This window comes from Salvelinus namaycush, chromosome 25 (assembly GCF_016432855.1).
Source record: "Salvelinus namaycush isolate Seneca chromosome 25, SaNama_1.0, whole genome shotgun sequence".
Lineage (NCBI taxonomy): Eukaryota > Metazoa > Chordata > Actinopteri > Salmoniformes > Salmonidae > Salvelinus > Salvelinus namaycush.
This window is the reverse complement of record NC_052331.1, coordinates 3,303,469-3,319,057: the sequence shown is the minus strand read 5'-3', so window position 1 is coordinate 3,319,057 and position 15,589 is coordinate 3,303,469. Positions and strand designations below refer to the sequence as shown.

The 15,589-nt window shown below is 42.2% G+C and overlaps 1 protein-coding gene across 4 annotated transcripts in view; it reads left to right on the top strand.

Annotated features, from left to right (window-relative positions):
* The window catches only part of LOC120020224 (G-protein-signaling modulator 2-like), a 29,373-nt gene that overhangs the window by 2,369 nt on the left and 11,415 nt on the right, over positions 1 to 15,589 (top strand). For 2 of the 4 annotated variants that reach the window (XM_038963748.1, XM_038963747.1), the window contains exons 3-6: positions 1,361 to 1,669; positions 12,516 to 12,737; positions 14,975 to 15,110; positions 15,238 to 15,377. In XM_038963748.1, the coding sequence (XP_038819676.1) occupies positions 1,605 to 1,669; positions 12,516 to 12,737; positions 14,975 to 15,110; positions 15,238 to 15,377 (563 nt within the window). In that variant the 5' untranslated portion in view covers positions 1,361 to 1,604. The remainder of the gene's footprint in view (positions 1 to 1,360; positions 1,670 to 12,515; positions 12,738 to 14,974; positions 15,111 to 15,237; positions 15,378 to 15,589) is intronic. The other 2 variants (XM_038963750.1, XM_038963749.1) reach the window with 1 other exon arrangement.

Genomic DNA, 15,589 nt, shown 5'->3' with positions numbered 1-15,589 from the left:
AAGTTATGTTACTCACTGTAATCAAAAGGGATCTAAAGTCAAGCTGCCAAACCCATTTCCATGCCGACATCACTTGTGTAAATTCTGCATACACCAGGAGGCATCTGTGCAAGCCTCAATCCCTAATGAAAGGGAAGGATTGGCACTATATAATTACATGAGATTTGTGTGCACCGGCCTTATTAACATACAGTTGTTTCCAGAAGAAGTAGCCTAATGTAAGGGTTTTTTGCTGATCACAGTTGTTGCTATGACCTCCTATCCTTCTTGGCTGAGGGGTGCAAGTCTTTCTCATGTCTGCTCTGCTGCCTGCCGGGGTTTTAGTGGTGAGGGGTTAAACTGAGGACGGTGGTGTTCTGGAGTGAATTCAATGCTCTGCTGCTCTCTGACCTCTGATCTTCATGTGACCACTGAGTCTTTCAATTTTGCTTCAAAGTGTGATGATGCATTGGTTTTATTAAGCTGTATCCAACGAGCAGATCAACAAAGGGGAGGTTTATGGTGGACTATCCCCAACCAGGTTGAAAGTTGATTACTCCTGGATTAAGAAAGTCTTTCAATAATCTTTGTGAATGTCATTTGGTTACAAGCTGTTGTGATACAATTTTTTTGCTAATCTACTATCAGAATATTCCTCTATCCACCAATAAATACACAATTTTAAAATTCCTCAATTCATATGCACCTGCAGCATACATTTGAATACTGTCCTTTACATTTGTAATGATCTTGCTCTTGATGTGTAGTAGTAGCCTAAATTGGGTTTGGGAAAACCTGTTTACTACTAAAATGTGTGCGTAGCTAAAGAGGGGGCCTACTTGACCGCATGTGGGAACGAGGTGGCAGTTGGTCTTGCTCTGGTGCTGTACCTTACATACTAGACTTGCTTATCACTGTACTTACAATGGAATTTCCACAAGTCTTCACTGTACAGGCCTTGTTTTGAGTCTGCGGCCAGGCTACTTTCCCTATTTCTCACTAAATAATAACATTTCAATCAATCTACAATTATCTTTGCTGTGGTGGATACATGTTCTATTTTGCCTACCAATGATTTGCATAAAGCATTAAATGTATCTGTTGTGATTGGTGAAAATCCTTCCCTGCTTCTCTGCTTGCCTAGGCTAGCTGTATCCTCACCCTCCGGTAGAGCCTAGCACACCTCAGAGCATTCATGGTTGAGTCAGTGATTGACAGCTTGCGTGTGGTTTGGCTGCCACTGAACCCATCCATCCATCGCCTATCCACTCCTCTCTCACACCCCCTACCTGCCTTTCTTGTGCACGCTGTTTAGTGGGTGTTGCCATGGTGTCGTGTGGTCAGGAGGCTTTACACACAGCATCTTGTGTTCTCTTCACAGAGGGCTGCTGAGGAGAGCCGTGCTGGCACTGCCAAGCCAAGCTCAAACTGTAGCCTGACGGACAACACTTTCTGAGGATCTCTCTGTCATTCCTGGGGCTACGTGTCAGCTTAAGAGGTCAATCAAAGGCGAGCACAAGGGGAATTTTAGGACTAGTTCTCCTGGACCATCAGATGTTTTCCACTTTTGTTTTTACCAACATTTTTGGGATTTAAACTGGGATCGTCCCACTTATAAATCTTCAATGGATTCCGTTGGCTCTTTGGTTAGCATTGTTGATGAGGACCAGTCCTATCATGTCCGCTACAGGTAGGCATGAACCTACTCATATCCCCTTACATTATACTGTCTCAATCTTTGGTCAACATTTTGTTTCATGTACGGCCTAGAACGGGTGCTTTAAACTTTCCTTCATACTAGTGAGAGAAAAAAAAGTGTTGGAACAAGAATTGAACAGAACTGATGTGTAGGATTTTATACATGTACACAGTAGACCAAGTGGCCTAGATTTCATACTGGTGTCTCATAGGTCTGTCGCATGGGATGAGATCAGCTTTCCCATGTAGGTTCCGGGTGTGAATTGCTAGGCTAGGTTTCCCACTTCCATTTAACTGAAGTTGTTAACCTCTCTACCGTCCCACCTGGCCAACATCCAGTGAAATTGCAGAGCGCCTTATTAAAAAATTTAAATACTCATTATAAAAATGTATAAAACATACAAGTGTTATCGGTTTAAAGATTAAATTCTTGTTAATCCAACCACGGTGTCAGATTTCAAAAAGGCTTTACGGCAAAAGCATACCATGCGATTTAACAGACAAATCGTTACAAACAGTTACCAGCCAAGTAGAGGAGTTACACAAGTCAGAAATAGTGATAAAATTAATCACTTACCTTTGATCTTCGTATGGTTACACTCACAAGACTCCCATTTACTCAAATGTTCGTTTTGTTCGATAAAGTCCCTCTTTATATCCAAAAACCTCTGTTCGCGTGTTTTGTTCAGTAATCCACAGGCTCAAAGGCAGTCACAACAGACAGACGAAAAACCCGAAAAGTATCCGTAAAGTTCATACAAACATTTCAAACGATGTTTATAATCAATCCTCAGGCTGTTTTTAGTCCTAATAATCAATAACATTTCAACTGGACAAAAGCTTCGGCAATATAAAAGGAAAACAAGAAAGGCGCACTCTCGGTCGTGCGCATGAAAAACCTCGGACACAATGGTCCACTCATTCAAAGTGGTCTTACTCCCTCATTTTTCAGAAATACAAGCCTGAAACAATTTCTAAAGACTGTTGACATCTAGTGGAAGCCATAGGAAGTGCAATTTGAGTCCTAAGTCAACGGATACTGTAATGGCATTCAATAGAAAACTACAAAATTGAGAAAATCACACTTCCTGGATGGATTTCTCAGGTTTTTGCCTGCCATATCAGTTCTATTATACTCAGACATTAGAGTTTTCTATCCAAATCTACCAATTATATGCATATCCTAGCTTCTGAGCCTGAGTAGCAGGCAGTTTACTATGGGCATGCTTTTCATCCAAAATTCCGAATGCTGCCCCCTACCCTAGTGAGGGCTAGGCGTCCCGTCAGCGGGACACCTGTCGACAATTTCCGGTGAAATTGGAGGGCGCGCAATATATTTAAAGCCTCAGGTACCCTAAAATGTAATTAATCTATAATATTTCATACGGAAAAGTAAAATTAGCAAGTGCGCATCCTCTGATTTCCGACTCCCTGTACCAAAACTAAAAAATTTTACTCGGAAGAAACAAGCCTGAAACCTTAAACAAAGAGTGTTGACATCTAGTTGAAGCCATAGGAATTGCAATCTGGGAGATGGAATTGCATAGGACCCGTAGCTTTCCATTGGAAGAGCATGGGATCTAAAAAAAAAGATAATCAGGTTAGTTTTTCATTGGATTTTCTCCTACCATATCAATTGTGTTGGTCTCATATATTATTTTAACATTTCTACAAACTTCAGTGTTTTCTATCCAATGGTACCAATTATATGTATATCCTGGCTTCTGGGCCTGAGTAACAGGCGGTTTACTTTGGGCACGTCAGTCAGGCGGAAATTCTGAAAAAAGGACCCTAGCCCTAACAAGCTTATTACCAAGCAACGCCTCATTTTCACCCAATTCTCTCATTCTGAAAATTTACCACATACCGTAGAGGGAAAGCATTAGTTCACAGATAGTAGTTCGTTCGTTAGCTAGTTAACATTTCACACAGATTGCCAGGGTCCAGTAAGCAACTAACGCATAATAACTTGAACGGCAAGGAGTCGTATACCAGTTAATACTATAGCGAATTGGTTAGGTTACTAACGTTAACTCATCTGATGTTGTAACATTAGCTAGCTAACGTTAGCTGTCTGACTTTACTAGCCAGCAAATTTTCACACCATGAACTCAATTATTTGATCAATTAAGTTGGCCAATGTTGCTCAACATTTCTCTGGCTAACTAATGGAGAATTCGATCCGCCAGCAAGATACTTAACAATGCTAACAATACTTGTTCCATCACACTTTCTCCCTCACCTCAAACTTTCCAAATGCCAGTTTTTCGGTCACGAAGTACGCTTCATCACCTTACCACCCCCGTCTCGGTGGTCAGGCTTCTCACCTACCTCTTCTTTATCGTCCAGGGGACGTGCTGCTGTAACTGACAAACTGCCTTTCTACTCTCTGCTGTCTTTCCAGGGCGTGCGCACGCTAATGCTGTAACTAGCAAATTGGTTGTCTCTTCTCTCTTCAGTCATGTGCTGCATTCTATTGTTATGTGAGCGACTGGCTGAGCCTCGGATACAGCCAGTGTTGTTCCAAATGCGCATCACTCGTTCGCTTACAGCCAGTAGTGATCCAACCCGCCCCCCCATACTTTTCTCATCGGATCTACACGAATCACGTAGGTTACCTATTTTGGATTCAAAACAGTGAATTTTGCCGAAAGGTGACTAGTTTGCATCCCTGTCCAACACTCAGACATTTATAAACAAAGCATGTGTTTAGTGAATCCGCCAGATCAGAGGCAATTGGGATGACCAGGGATGTTCTCTTGATAAGTGTGTGAATTAGACCATTTTCCTGTCAAAATGTAACAAGTACTTTTGGGTGTCAGGGAAAATGTATGGAGTAAAAAGTACATTATTTTCTTTAGGAATGTAGTGAAGTAAAAATTGGCAAAAATATAAAAGTACAGATACCCCATAAAACGATTTTAGTACTTTAAAGTATTTTTACTTAAGTACTTTACACCACTGCAATTCGACCATGAAGGTCTGATTTCACGCAGTCTCCTCTGAACAGTTGATGTTGAGATGTGTCTGTTACTTGCCCTCTGAAGCATTTATTTGTGCTGCAATCTGAGGTGCAGTTAACTCTAATGAACTTATCCTCTGCAGCAGAGATAACTCTGGGTCTTCCTTTCCTGTGGTGGTCCTCATGAGAGCCAGTTCCATCATAGCGCTTGAGGGTTTTTGCGACTGCACTTGAAGAAACGTTCAAAGTTCTTGAAATGTTCCGTATTGACTGACCTTTGTCTTAAAGTAATGATGGCCTGTTGTTTCTCTTTGCTTATTTGAGCTGTTCTAGCCATAATGTGGACTTGGTAAATAGTCTGGGTAGCCATTTGACTAGATGTTCAGGAGTCTTATGGCTTAGGGGTAGAAACAAGGTAGGGGTGTAGACCACCCCTACCTTGTCACAACACAACTGATTGGCTCAAACCCATTAAGAAGGAAAGAAATTCCACAAATGAACAAGGCACATCTGTTAATTGAAATGCATTCCAGGTGACTACCTCATGAAGCTGGTTGAGAATGCCAAGAGTGTGCAAAGCTGTCATCAAGGCAAAGGGTGGCTACTTTGAAGAATCTCAAATATATTTAGATTTGTTTAACAATTTTTTTTTGATTACCTCATGATTCCATGTGTTACTTCATAGTTTTGATGTCTTCACTATTAGAAAAATAAAGAAAAACCCTTGAATGAGTAGGTGTCAACTTTTGACTGGCTCTGTATATTTAGGTATTTTTGGGGGTGGGTTAAAAGTTTTCAGTGTAAACTTAAACGACTAAAGCCAGCTATAAAGCATTAGCTTTAAAATTGAGAAATTTCCATGGGAAAATGTTTAGAATTGCAGGAAATAGCATTTTTGTCTCTGCGTCCAAGAGGGCCTCTAAAACCGCGCCATTGACCACAGCCACTACCCCTATCCCCTTTAATTTAAATACTTAAGTATCAAAAGTAAATGGAATCGCTAAAATGTACTTAAGTATCAAAAGTATTATTATTATACTATTAAGTAAACCAGACAGCATCATTTTCTCTTTTTTTTTTATTGATGGATAGCAGGGGATGCAAACTGGTGAGGGCCCAAAAAAGGTGACTTTTTCTTGCACTGAAACATGCAACAAAAAAATCCCAGCTAGTGAGAAATGTGGGTTTTAACTAATTAAACAAAGAATATGATCTACATTATCAGGCTCTGTGTATAAAATAAAAAGTGGCTCATGTGAACCTAACCCACACCTAAAAAAAAAAAAAAGTAAGCAATCCAATGTAAAGTCTAGGCAATATTTGTTGCCTAGACTTTACTGTAAATGACACTCAAGTCTTGAGAAAAAAGCAATACACTGCATTGCAGTTAGCCATGACAGCCTTCTAAATATTGCACTTGGAGAAAAAAACCCATCTTAAAGTAGAAATAGAATGAAACAAACAGGCATTCTATTTTCGCTCTATTATAATGGCCACTATAGTAGACATCGATCAAGTGCACAAGGCTACATGTGTTCAAAAATAATGTTCACTGAGTAAAAATTGTAATAATCCCCCCTCATACACACACACACGTGTTACTGTCAAGTTCAACACAAGCAAAATCTTTGGACTGCACATACTACAGTTGTACACTTTCTGCCTGTGTACATCTTCTACAATGTGCCAGCAGAGCATTATACCCTTTGTTGGCATAATTGATCTCTTACAGGCAGAGAGTACACACGGCATACCCCTTTTAATCCACTGTATTGAAAAAGTGAGAAACTGTGTGGTGTTCCTTTCACCTCTATTGTGGCATCCAGCTTAAGACAGGCCCAGCTACACTTGATCGCTGTATGCACTTAAAAAACCAAATACTTTTACTCAAGTAGTACTTTACTAGGTGACTTTTACGTGAGTCATTTTCTATTAAGGTATCTTTACTTTTACTCCAGTATGACAATTGAGTACTTTTTGCACCACTGTCGAATTGCTGCTAAGAATCCACTACTAAAGAACACCAATAGGAACAAGAGATTTGCTTGGGCCAAGAAACATGAGCAATGGACATTAGACCGGTAGAAATCTGTCCTTTTGGTCTAATGAGTCCAAATTTGAGGTTTTTGGTTCCAACCGCCGTGTATTTGTGAGATGCAGAGTAGGTGAACGGATGATCTCCACGTGTGTGGTTCCCACCGTGAAGCATGGAGGAGGTGTGGGGGTGCTTTGCAGGTGACACTGTCAGTGGTTTATTTAGAATTCAAGGAATACTTAACCAGCATGGCTACCACAGCATCCAATCGGGTTTGCACTATAATTCGTTTTTCAACAGAACAATGACTTAATACACCTCTAGGCGGTTTAAGGGCTATTTGACCAAGATGGGGAGTGATGGAGTGTTGCATCAGATGACCTGGCCTCCACAATCACCTGACCTCAACCCAATTGAGGTTTGGGATGAGTTGGACTACAGAGTGAAGGAAAAGCAGCCAACAAGTGCTCAGCATATGTGGGAACTCATTCAAGGCTGTTGGAAAAGCATTCCAGGTGAAGCTGGTTGAGAGAATGCCCAGCGTGTGCAAAGCTGTCATCAAGGCAAAGGGTGCCTACTTTGAAGAATCTAAAATATATAATCTATTTTGATTTGAGAGAATGCCAAAAGTGTACTCTAAAATATTTTTTGATTTGTTCAACCCTTTTTTGGTTACTACATGATTCCATATGTGTTATTTCATAGTTTTTATGTCTTCACTATTCTACAATGTAGGAAATAATAAAAACACTTGAATGAGTAGGTGTGTCCTAACTTTTGACTGGTACTGTGATATATCAATATTTAACAATCCCCTCAAACATTCATGATTTGCTTTGCCTTTGTAGTTTTAAAATTGGTTTATTCAACTTTGAAAGGAGTGGAAGATGTCTGTTTGGTAGAAGGCACCATCGTTGTATTTTCAACCATGTTCATCCCTGCGTATAGAATTTATAAGCATTTTCCTGGTCAACCATTAAACTGCAATTGAGCATTGACAATTATGGCAGGCTTACATTTTAGTGTTGAATTAAGCAAGAAGGTATCTCACTCCTAATCAAACCTTGTATGTTTTAAATTGAATAAACCTCTTGGCCACCTGAATCTCAGACTAGACGTCTTTAACAAAGCTCTCTAATGCTGCCCAGGAGCTCTATAAGCAGGGCCTTTCTAATCACTCGGGCCCACTGTAGTAATCCCAGGTGACAAGGCGAGAGAGATCTTGTCTGATAACGCTGAGATGTAACACCTCTGTCCTAGGTTTAGGGTTAGGCTAATACTGTAGCAATATCATGGACATTACTGGTTGACCGTATTGTGTGGCATGCAAAAAACAATGGTTACTGCAAGATGGCGCCGACCGAGATGGTCGCCTCGTTTCGAGTTCTTTGGAAACGATGCAGTATTTATACATTTTTTGTTGTATTTCTTACATTGTTACCCCAGGAAATCTTAAGTCTTATTACATACAGCCAGGAAGAACTATTGTATATAAGAGCAACGTCAACTAACCAACACTACTACCAGGAATACGACTTTCCCGAAACGAGTCCTCTGTTCGGACCACCAACCAGGATAATGGATCTAATCCCAGTAGCCAACCTAAAACAACGGCGCCGCAGACGGAGTGGCCTCTTGGTCAGGCTCCGTAGAAGAGCACATCGCCCACCGCTCCCGAGTGGACATTGGCGAGTGGTATAGTCTCTTGACAACAAGGTAGATGAAATTCGAGCAAGATTTGCCTTCCCGAGAGACCTCAGAGGTTGTAACATTCTCTGTTTCACGGAAATGGCTCATGTTTCATGGCTCTCTCGGGATATGTTGTCGGAATCAGATCAGCCACTGGGCTTCTCCATGCATCGCGCTGACAGAGATAAACACCTCTCTGGGAAGAGGAAGGGCGGGGGTGTATGCTTCATGATTAACGAATCATGGTGTAATCATAACAACATACAGGACCTCAAGACCTTCTGCTCACCCAACCTAGAATTCCTTACAATCAAATGCAGGCCATTTTACATACGAAGATAATTCTCGTCAGTTGTAGTCACAGCTGTGTATATTCCCCCTCAAACAGACCCCAAGACGGCCCTCAAGGAACTTCACTGGACTCTATGTAAACTGGAAACCATATATCCCGAGGCTGCATTTATTGTAGCTGGGGATTTTAACAAAGCAAATTTGAGAACAAGGCTACCTAAATTCTATCAGCATATTGATTGCACTACGCACAGGGGAAATACACTCGACCACTGCTACTCTACCTTCCGCAATGCACACAGACCTCCCCCGCCCTCCCTTCAGCAAATCCGACCAAGACGCTCCTGCCGTCTTATAGGCAGAAACTCAAACAGGATGTACCAGTGACGAGAACTACTCAACGCTGGTCTGACCAATCGGAAGCCACACTTCAAGATTGTTTTGATCACGCGGACTGGAATATGTTCTGGTCAGCCACAGAGATCAACATAAACCTATACGCTGACTCAGTGAGTGAGTTTATAAAGAAGTGCAGTGGAGATGATGTACCCATTGTGACTATTTAAACCTACCCTAACCAGAAACTGGATGGATGGTGGCATTCACGCAAAACTGAAAGCGCAAACCACCACATTTAACCATAGAAAGAGGTCTGGGAATATGGCTGAATATAAACGGTGTAGTTGTTCCCTCCAAGGCAATCAAACAAGCGAAATGCCGGTACAGGGACCGGAGTTCTGTTACTCACAGACATCATTCAAACAGTTTTAGAAACTTCAGAGTGTTTTCTATCCAAATCTACTAATAATATGCATATCCTAGGATCTGGGCCTGAGTAGCAGGCAGTTTACTCTGGGCACGCTTTTCATCCGGACGTGAAAATACTGCCCCCTACCCAAGAGAGGTTAAACACTGTTTCTCATGCTTGTTCAATGAACCATAAACAATTAATGAACATGCACCTGTGGAACGGTCGTTAAGACGCTTACAGACGGTAGGCAATTAAGGTCACAGTTATGAAAACTTCGGACACTAAAGAGGCCTTTCTCCTGACTCTGGAAAAACAGCAAAAGAAAGATGCCCAGGGTCCCTGCTCATCTGCAAGAACCTGCCTTAGGCATGCTGCAAGGAGGCATGAGGACTGCAGATGTGGCCAGGGCAATAAATTGCAATGTCCGTACTGTGAGATGCCTAAGACAGCGCTACAGGGAGACAGGATGGACACGTGGGAGACTGTGTAATATCACCTGCACAGGATTGGGATATCTGAACACCTGCGGGACAGGTAAAGGATGGCAACAACAACTGCCCGAGTTACACCAGGAACACAGTCCCTCCATCAGTGCTGAGAGAGGCTGGACTGAGGGCTTGTAGGCCTGTTGTAAGGCAGGTCCTCACCAGACATCACCGGCAACAACTTCGCCTTTGGGCACAAACCCACCGTCGCTGGACCAGGCAGGACTGGCAAAAAGTGCTCTTCACTGACGAGTCGTGGTTTTGTCTCACCAGGGGTGATGGTCGGATTTGCGTTTATCGTTGAAGGAATGAGCGTTACACCGAGGCCTTTTACTCTGGAGCGGGATCGATTTGGAGGTGGAGGGTCTGTCATGGCCTGGGGCGGTTTGTCACAGCATCATCAGACTGAGCTTGTTGTCATTGCAGGCAATCTCAACGCTGTGCGTTACAGGGAAGACATCCTTCTTCCTCATGTGGTACCCTTTCTGTAGGCTCATCCTGACATGACCCTCCAGCATGACAATGCCGTACTGCTCGTTCTGTGCGTGATTTCCTGCAAGACAGGAATGTCAGAGTTCTGCCATGGCCAGCGAAGAGCCCGGATCTCAATCCCATTGCACATGTCTGGGACCTGTTGGATCTGAGGGTGAGGGCTATTTCTCTCCCCCCTAGCATGAGGTACACTGCAGTACTTAGTATCTGGTGTGGCCACACAGCTGCATTGACTATTACTTGATTTTGACCCCCCCCCCCCCCCCCCACATGTCTGTGGAACTTGTTCAGTTTATGTCTAAGTTGTTGAATCTTATGTTCATACAAATATTTACACATGTTAAGTTTGCTGAAAATAAATGCAGTTGACAGTGATTTTTTTGGGGGGGGGGGGGCTGAGTTTATATACCATCTATTGCACCTTGCCGCTCATCCATCGCTCATCCATATTCTTGTGTACATATTCTCATTCACCCCTTTTGGATTTGTGTGTATTAGGTAGTTGTTGGAATTGTTAGATATTACTGTACTGTCGGAACGAGAAGCGACAAGCACAAGCATGTGTATGTGACCAATAATATTTGATTTGGTTCGTTGATGACGTTATGGGTTATTCTAGTTTGTGGGGAATGAATAAAACAATCTTTCAAAGTATCTCAGTGAGACATTGAAAAGAATAGGCTACCTAGGCCTGTGTCTGGATCGGCAATGAGTTTAGGCTAGCTCTGGACTGTTCAGAGTGTTGCTGTACAGGAATCCTCTTTCAAACCAACCCAGTGGAAGCCTCTTTAGATGCCTCTCAGATGTGTCATGTGATGCTGTTGTAAAGGAGAAAGAAACCCAGGTAGGGTCTTACTGTGTTAAAGTAGGCTCAATCCAGTATGTAGGGTACAGTCATTTCGTCTGCAAGATGTGACATTGTTTATAGTCTGTAATTGGAGATTATTAAAGTAAAAAAAAACAAATCTATACAGTTAACATAGCTGTTGATTTATTTTGCTGAATGTCAATGTAACATGCGAAAATGTCAAAGATTTTACTGAGTTACAGTTCATAGATGGAAATCGGTTGTTTTAAATAATATATGAATTTCACATACTGCAGTATGTGAATTCCCCCCCCACCCCCCCCCCCCCCCCTAATAGGTCCACCCACTCGGGAGCCAGGCCCAGCCAGTCAGAAATACTCCAATCTTTTATTTTAGCTCATGAAAAATGGGACCAACACTTTACATGTCGCATTTTATATTTTTATTCACTGTATATATTGCATAAAATGTCTTTAGTAGGCTAATGCCAATATTCTTTTGAGGGCTTTCCAAAAAAAAACACTGGGTGGGCACTTGATTTAATAGAGTACCTGAAGTCGAAAACGTGCATGCATGAACACAGGTAATCTCCTCTTCAACAAAGTGGTGGGCGTTTTTGCTGTAGGACACAAAAAGCTGTCAAAGAGGGCGTAACAATCGATGCCAGGTTGCATGCATGTGACTCATCTGTTAATCCACCCGTCCCTGTGAATAATCCCTTGTGGATACTCCTCTCTGACCCTATCTGGGGTTAAAGTGACCAGGAGTAGGCTATGTTCAGGGTCAAACATCCAGAACGTTTCAGATAGAAACGTCATCGTCTACAGCTTGCACAATCCCCATTCTACACAGCAGACAATCATGTCTGAAGACGATACATTTGTCTGAATGTTCTGGAAACATTGAAGCCCACTGAATAGCCTAGTCTTCAGAAGAGCAGTCGGAGAGATCTGTGTATTGTGCTGTAGAGACCACGTAGATAGGAAATCAGTCCTACCATAACAAACACACCCTGATAAACCAAGGCTGTTTTTCTCAGGAGGTGGAAGGAAGTAGCCAAACAAACTCCACATTCAGTCTGATGGAGTGAGAAGGATGCTAGTCCTGGGTTTTCAGACGGGGAAAACCCATCTAACTTTTGGTTTCTAGTGGCCACTTTGGAATGTTAAGACTAAATACACTTGTATTGAGTGTTAGTGGAAGGGGCAAGAGGTTGTTTTGGACCAGAACATTTTCTCCTGTGTGCCTACTGATCATCTTGCATCAACAAAGAGGAGACCTCTGTTCCTATCTTCTACCTAAACCGCTTCTGCTGCCTCTTGTAGGATGGATGCATCCTGCCTGGAGCTGGCCCTGGAGGGTGAGCGGCTCTGTAAAGTGGGCGACTACCACACTGGGGTGTCCTTCTTCGAGACAGCCATCCAGGTTGGCACAGAGGACCTGCAGGTGCTGAGTGCCATTTACAGCCAGCTGGGCAATGCATACTTCCATCTGCACGACTACGCCAAGGCGTTGGAGTTCCATCACCACGACCTCACCTTGACCAGGTAGGAAGGAACACACACCTATGACCAGGTAGGAAGGAACACACACCTATGACCAGGTAGGAAGGAACACACACCTATGACCAGGTAGGAAGGAACACACACCTATGACCAGGTAGGAAGGAACACACACCTATGACCCAGGGCTCGTAATCATAATGTTTCTCACAGTAGGACTGTTGTCCCCGCTTATCAGCATGACCTCACCACACAACTCCTATGTCTGTGGTGTTTTCCCTATGCGCTGGCTGTCATATTTATAAATACGACCACCATTTTTGCGAAACGCTTAGATAAACATCTTAGATATAGACTACTTTACTGCTGACGGTAACTGTAGTCAACTAGCAGCTGTTTATGTATCAATGTTTGATTGCTACTTCCTCTTATTTGTCCCACCAAAATATATTTTGACCACTTGAAAAATCTAACGGCTACTTTGTTTAAAAGTTTCAATTTAGTAGTCCCAATAGTCAGTCTAGCCCTCCTCCGCTAGAATGATCAATATGAATCTAATAGCAATCTATTGATAGGACAGGCGCATGTCAGTCACATGGCGAGCGATGATGACAAAACACTGCTGGTTTGACAGTATGCTGTCTCTCCCGTGTGATGTGCGCTGTGGTTGGTTGCAATCAAAAAAAAATACACGGCGGAGGGAGGGCACATGATGCTCCTTCAATCGTCTCTGTGAATCTGCATGTCACGAACCAGCTCAAAGCCCGTAACAAAAGGGAGACCACGTGGAGATAAGGAATAACAAAATATATATTTATTAAATAAAGTAACTAAGTACAATATACAATGGTGTGTGTGTAATCAGTAATCAGTAGTGTAAGTGAGTGTTTAGCATGCATGAATGTGATAATGCAGGGTGTTGAAAGGTGCCAAAGCAAATAACCAAAAAGCACCACGAAACACAACAAAATCTATCAAGGTGTCTGCATGGAGAGAGTCTCCTCCATGAATGGGGAAGTGGTGCATTTATCCTATGACAGTGGGCCCAGGTGTTTCCCATGTAGCTGACGACCCTCCCAACTCCGCCCACCGGCATCCTAATAAGGAAACAAGAACAAAGAGAGAATACGGCAGACAGAGTGGGAGGGTCGTCACACTGCACATCCCATGTAATGTAAGTGGTAACAATGAGTCGAAACCCACTTAGCCTAATTATTGCCTATAGCCAGCCACAGAGCCAAGGCGCATAGGCTATTTACGGTGCTTTGATTGACAACCAAACAGCATGTGTTGATTAGTTATTGAAAGGTGTCAAATTAACTGAATAAAGTTAATCTCCTATTTCCCTTTGCCATTCATAAATCATACACCGTCGTTATAGGTCCATGGTATCGCACCGGGACAAGTGAACCATAGATCTCGCTTGTATTTCCTTAGGATATCGAAGCCCACGTCGTGACTTGCCAGACAGTGACGCTTCATTCAGTGAGTGACTCGTCAGTGTAGCGTACCGAATCGCATTGGTGAGAGCTGTTCATTTGGCTCCCTAGTTTGTATATTGGTAGGCTTTTTGCTGATGATCTGTAGATGAATTCTGAAATATACGATGAAGATGGTGAATCCTCACTGCAGAAACAATATGTGTTGGGGAGAGAGACTCATTCTGGTCCAGATATGATAATGATTCATTTAAATACATTTCTGTTAAATCAGAAATATATCATTGTTAAGACTGATATAACCCATTTTAATTTATTGTTCAAGATCATGTGTGCATTTTTCTGTTTTAATAAAATACATAATTTGAAGAACAAACATTGTGCCAATTCATATTTTGCAGTCAAACTGTAAATTAGACTTTAATCTTGAAGGCAGATTTAATGTTCTACTCTTAGAAAATAGTCCTGATCAGATAGGCCTAGATCATGTTCAAAAGCGCTAACAATACACTGAATTCATACATTTTCAGTAATTTATATTTTAAAGTCATGTCTTTCTACGCAATACCACAAAACTAATTTACCAATCTGGGAGTTAAACTCTAAAGTATTCAACAATAACAATAATTGTGCTCAGTGTTTCGGATGGAATCAAGGCACTAGAATATTTCAGAGGGCACCAAAATGGAGCTTGTTCTGCAAATTACCCTCTCGACCCGGGGAGGCCTGGCTGGCTACTCGATGTACCTGGAGAAAACATTTTGTCTGATTTTAAGCATTTTGTCGTTTAAATTAGGTGAGCATTCAATCCCATTTTATTATGTTTTATGGTCCCATTCTCAGGACTGTCGGGGACCAGATGGGAGAGGCTAAATCCAGTGGTAACCTAGGCAACACATTGAAGGTGTTGGGTAGGTTTGATGAGGCTGTGGTCTGCTGTCAGAGGCACTTAGATATCGCCATGGACATGAACGACAAGGTGAGATTGATTCATGAATGATGGTTATTAGGCCTCCTGAAACTAATTTGCAGTTTATTCTGGTGTTTAAATGCTTTTTCCCCCTGTTGTGGAGTTGACATTGGCCCTGCTTTTTTGTCTCTGTTAGGTGGGACAGGCGAGGGCGCTGTATAACTTTGGGAACGTGTATCATGCAAAAGGAAAGAGCATCTGCTGGAGCGGGGCGGAGCCAGGAGAGTTCCCCGAGGAGGTCACTACTGCACTTAGGAAAGCAGCGGAATATTACGAGTAAGTTAGTGTGTTTGTGTGCAAGCATTGCATTCATTTGTGTTCGGTACGTTTTGCACCTTGTAAATCAGATACCATAGAGTAAATGTACATACTGTAATACCATATACAGTATCAGTCAAAAGTTTGGACACCTACTCATTCAAAGGTTTTTCTTCATATTTATTATTTTCTACATTGTAGAAAAATAGTGAAGATGTCAAAATTATGAA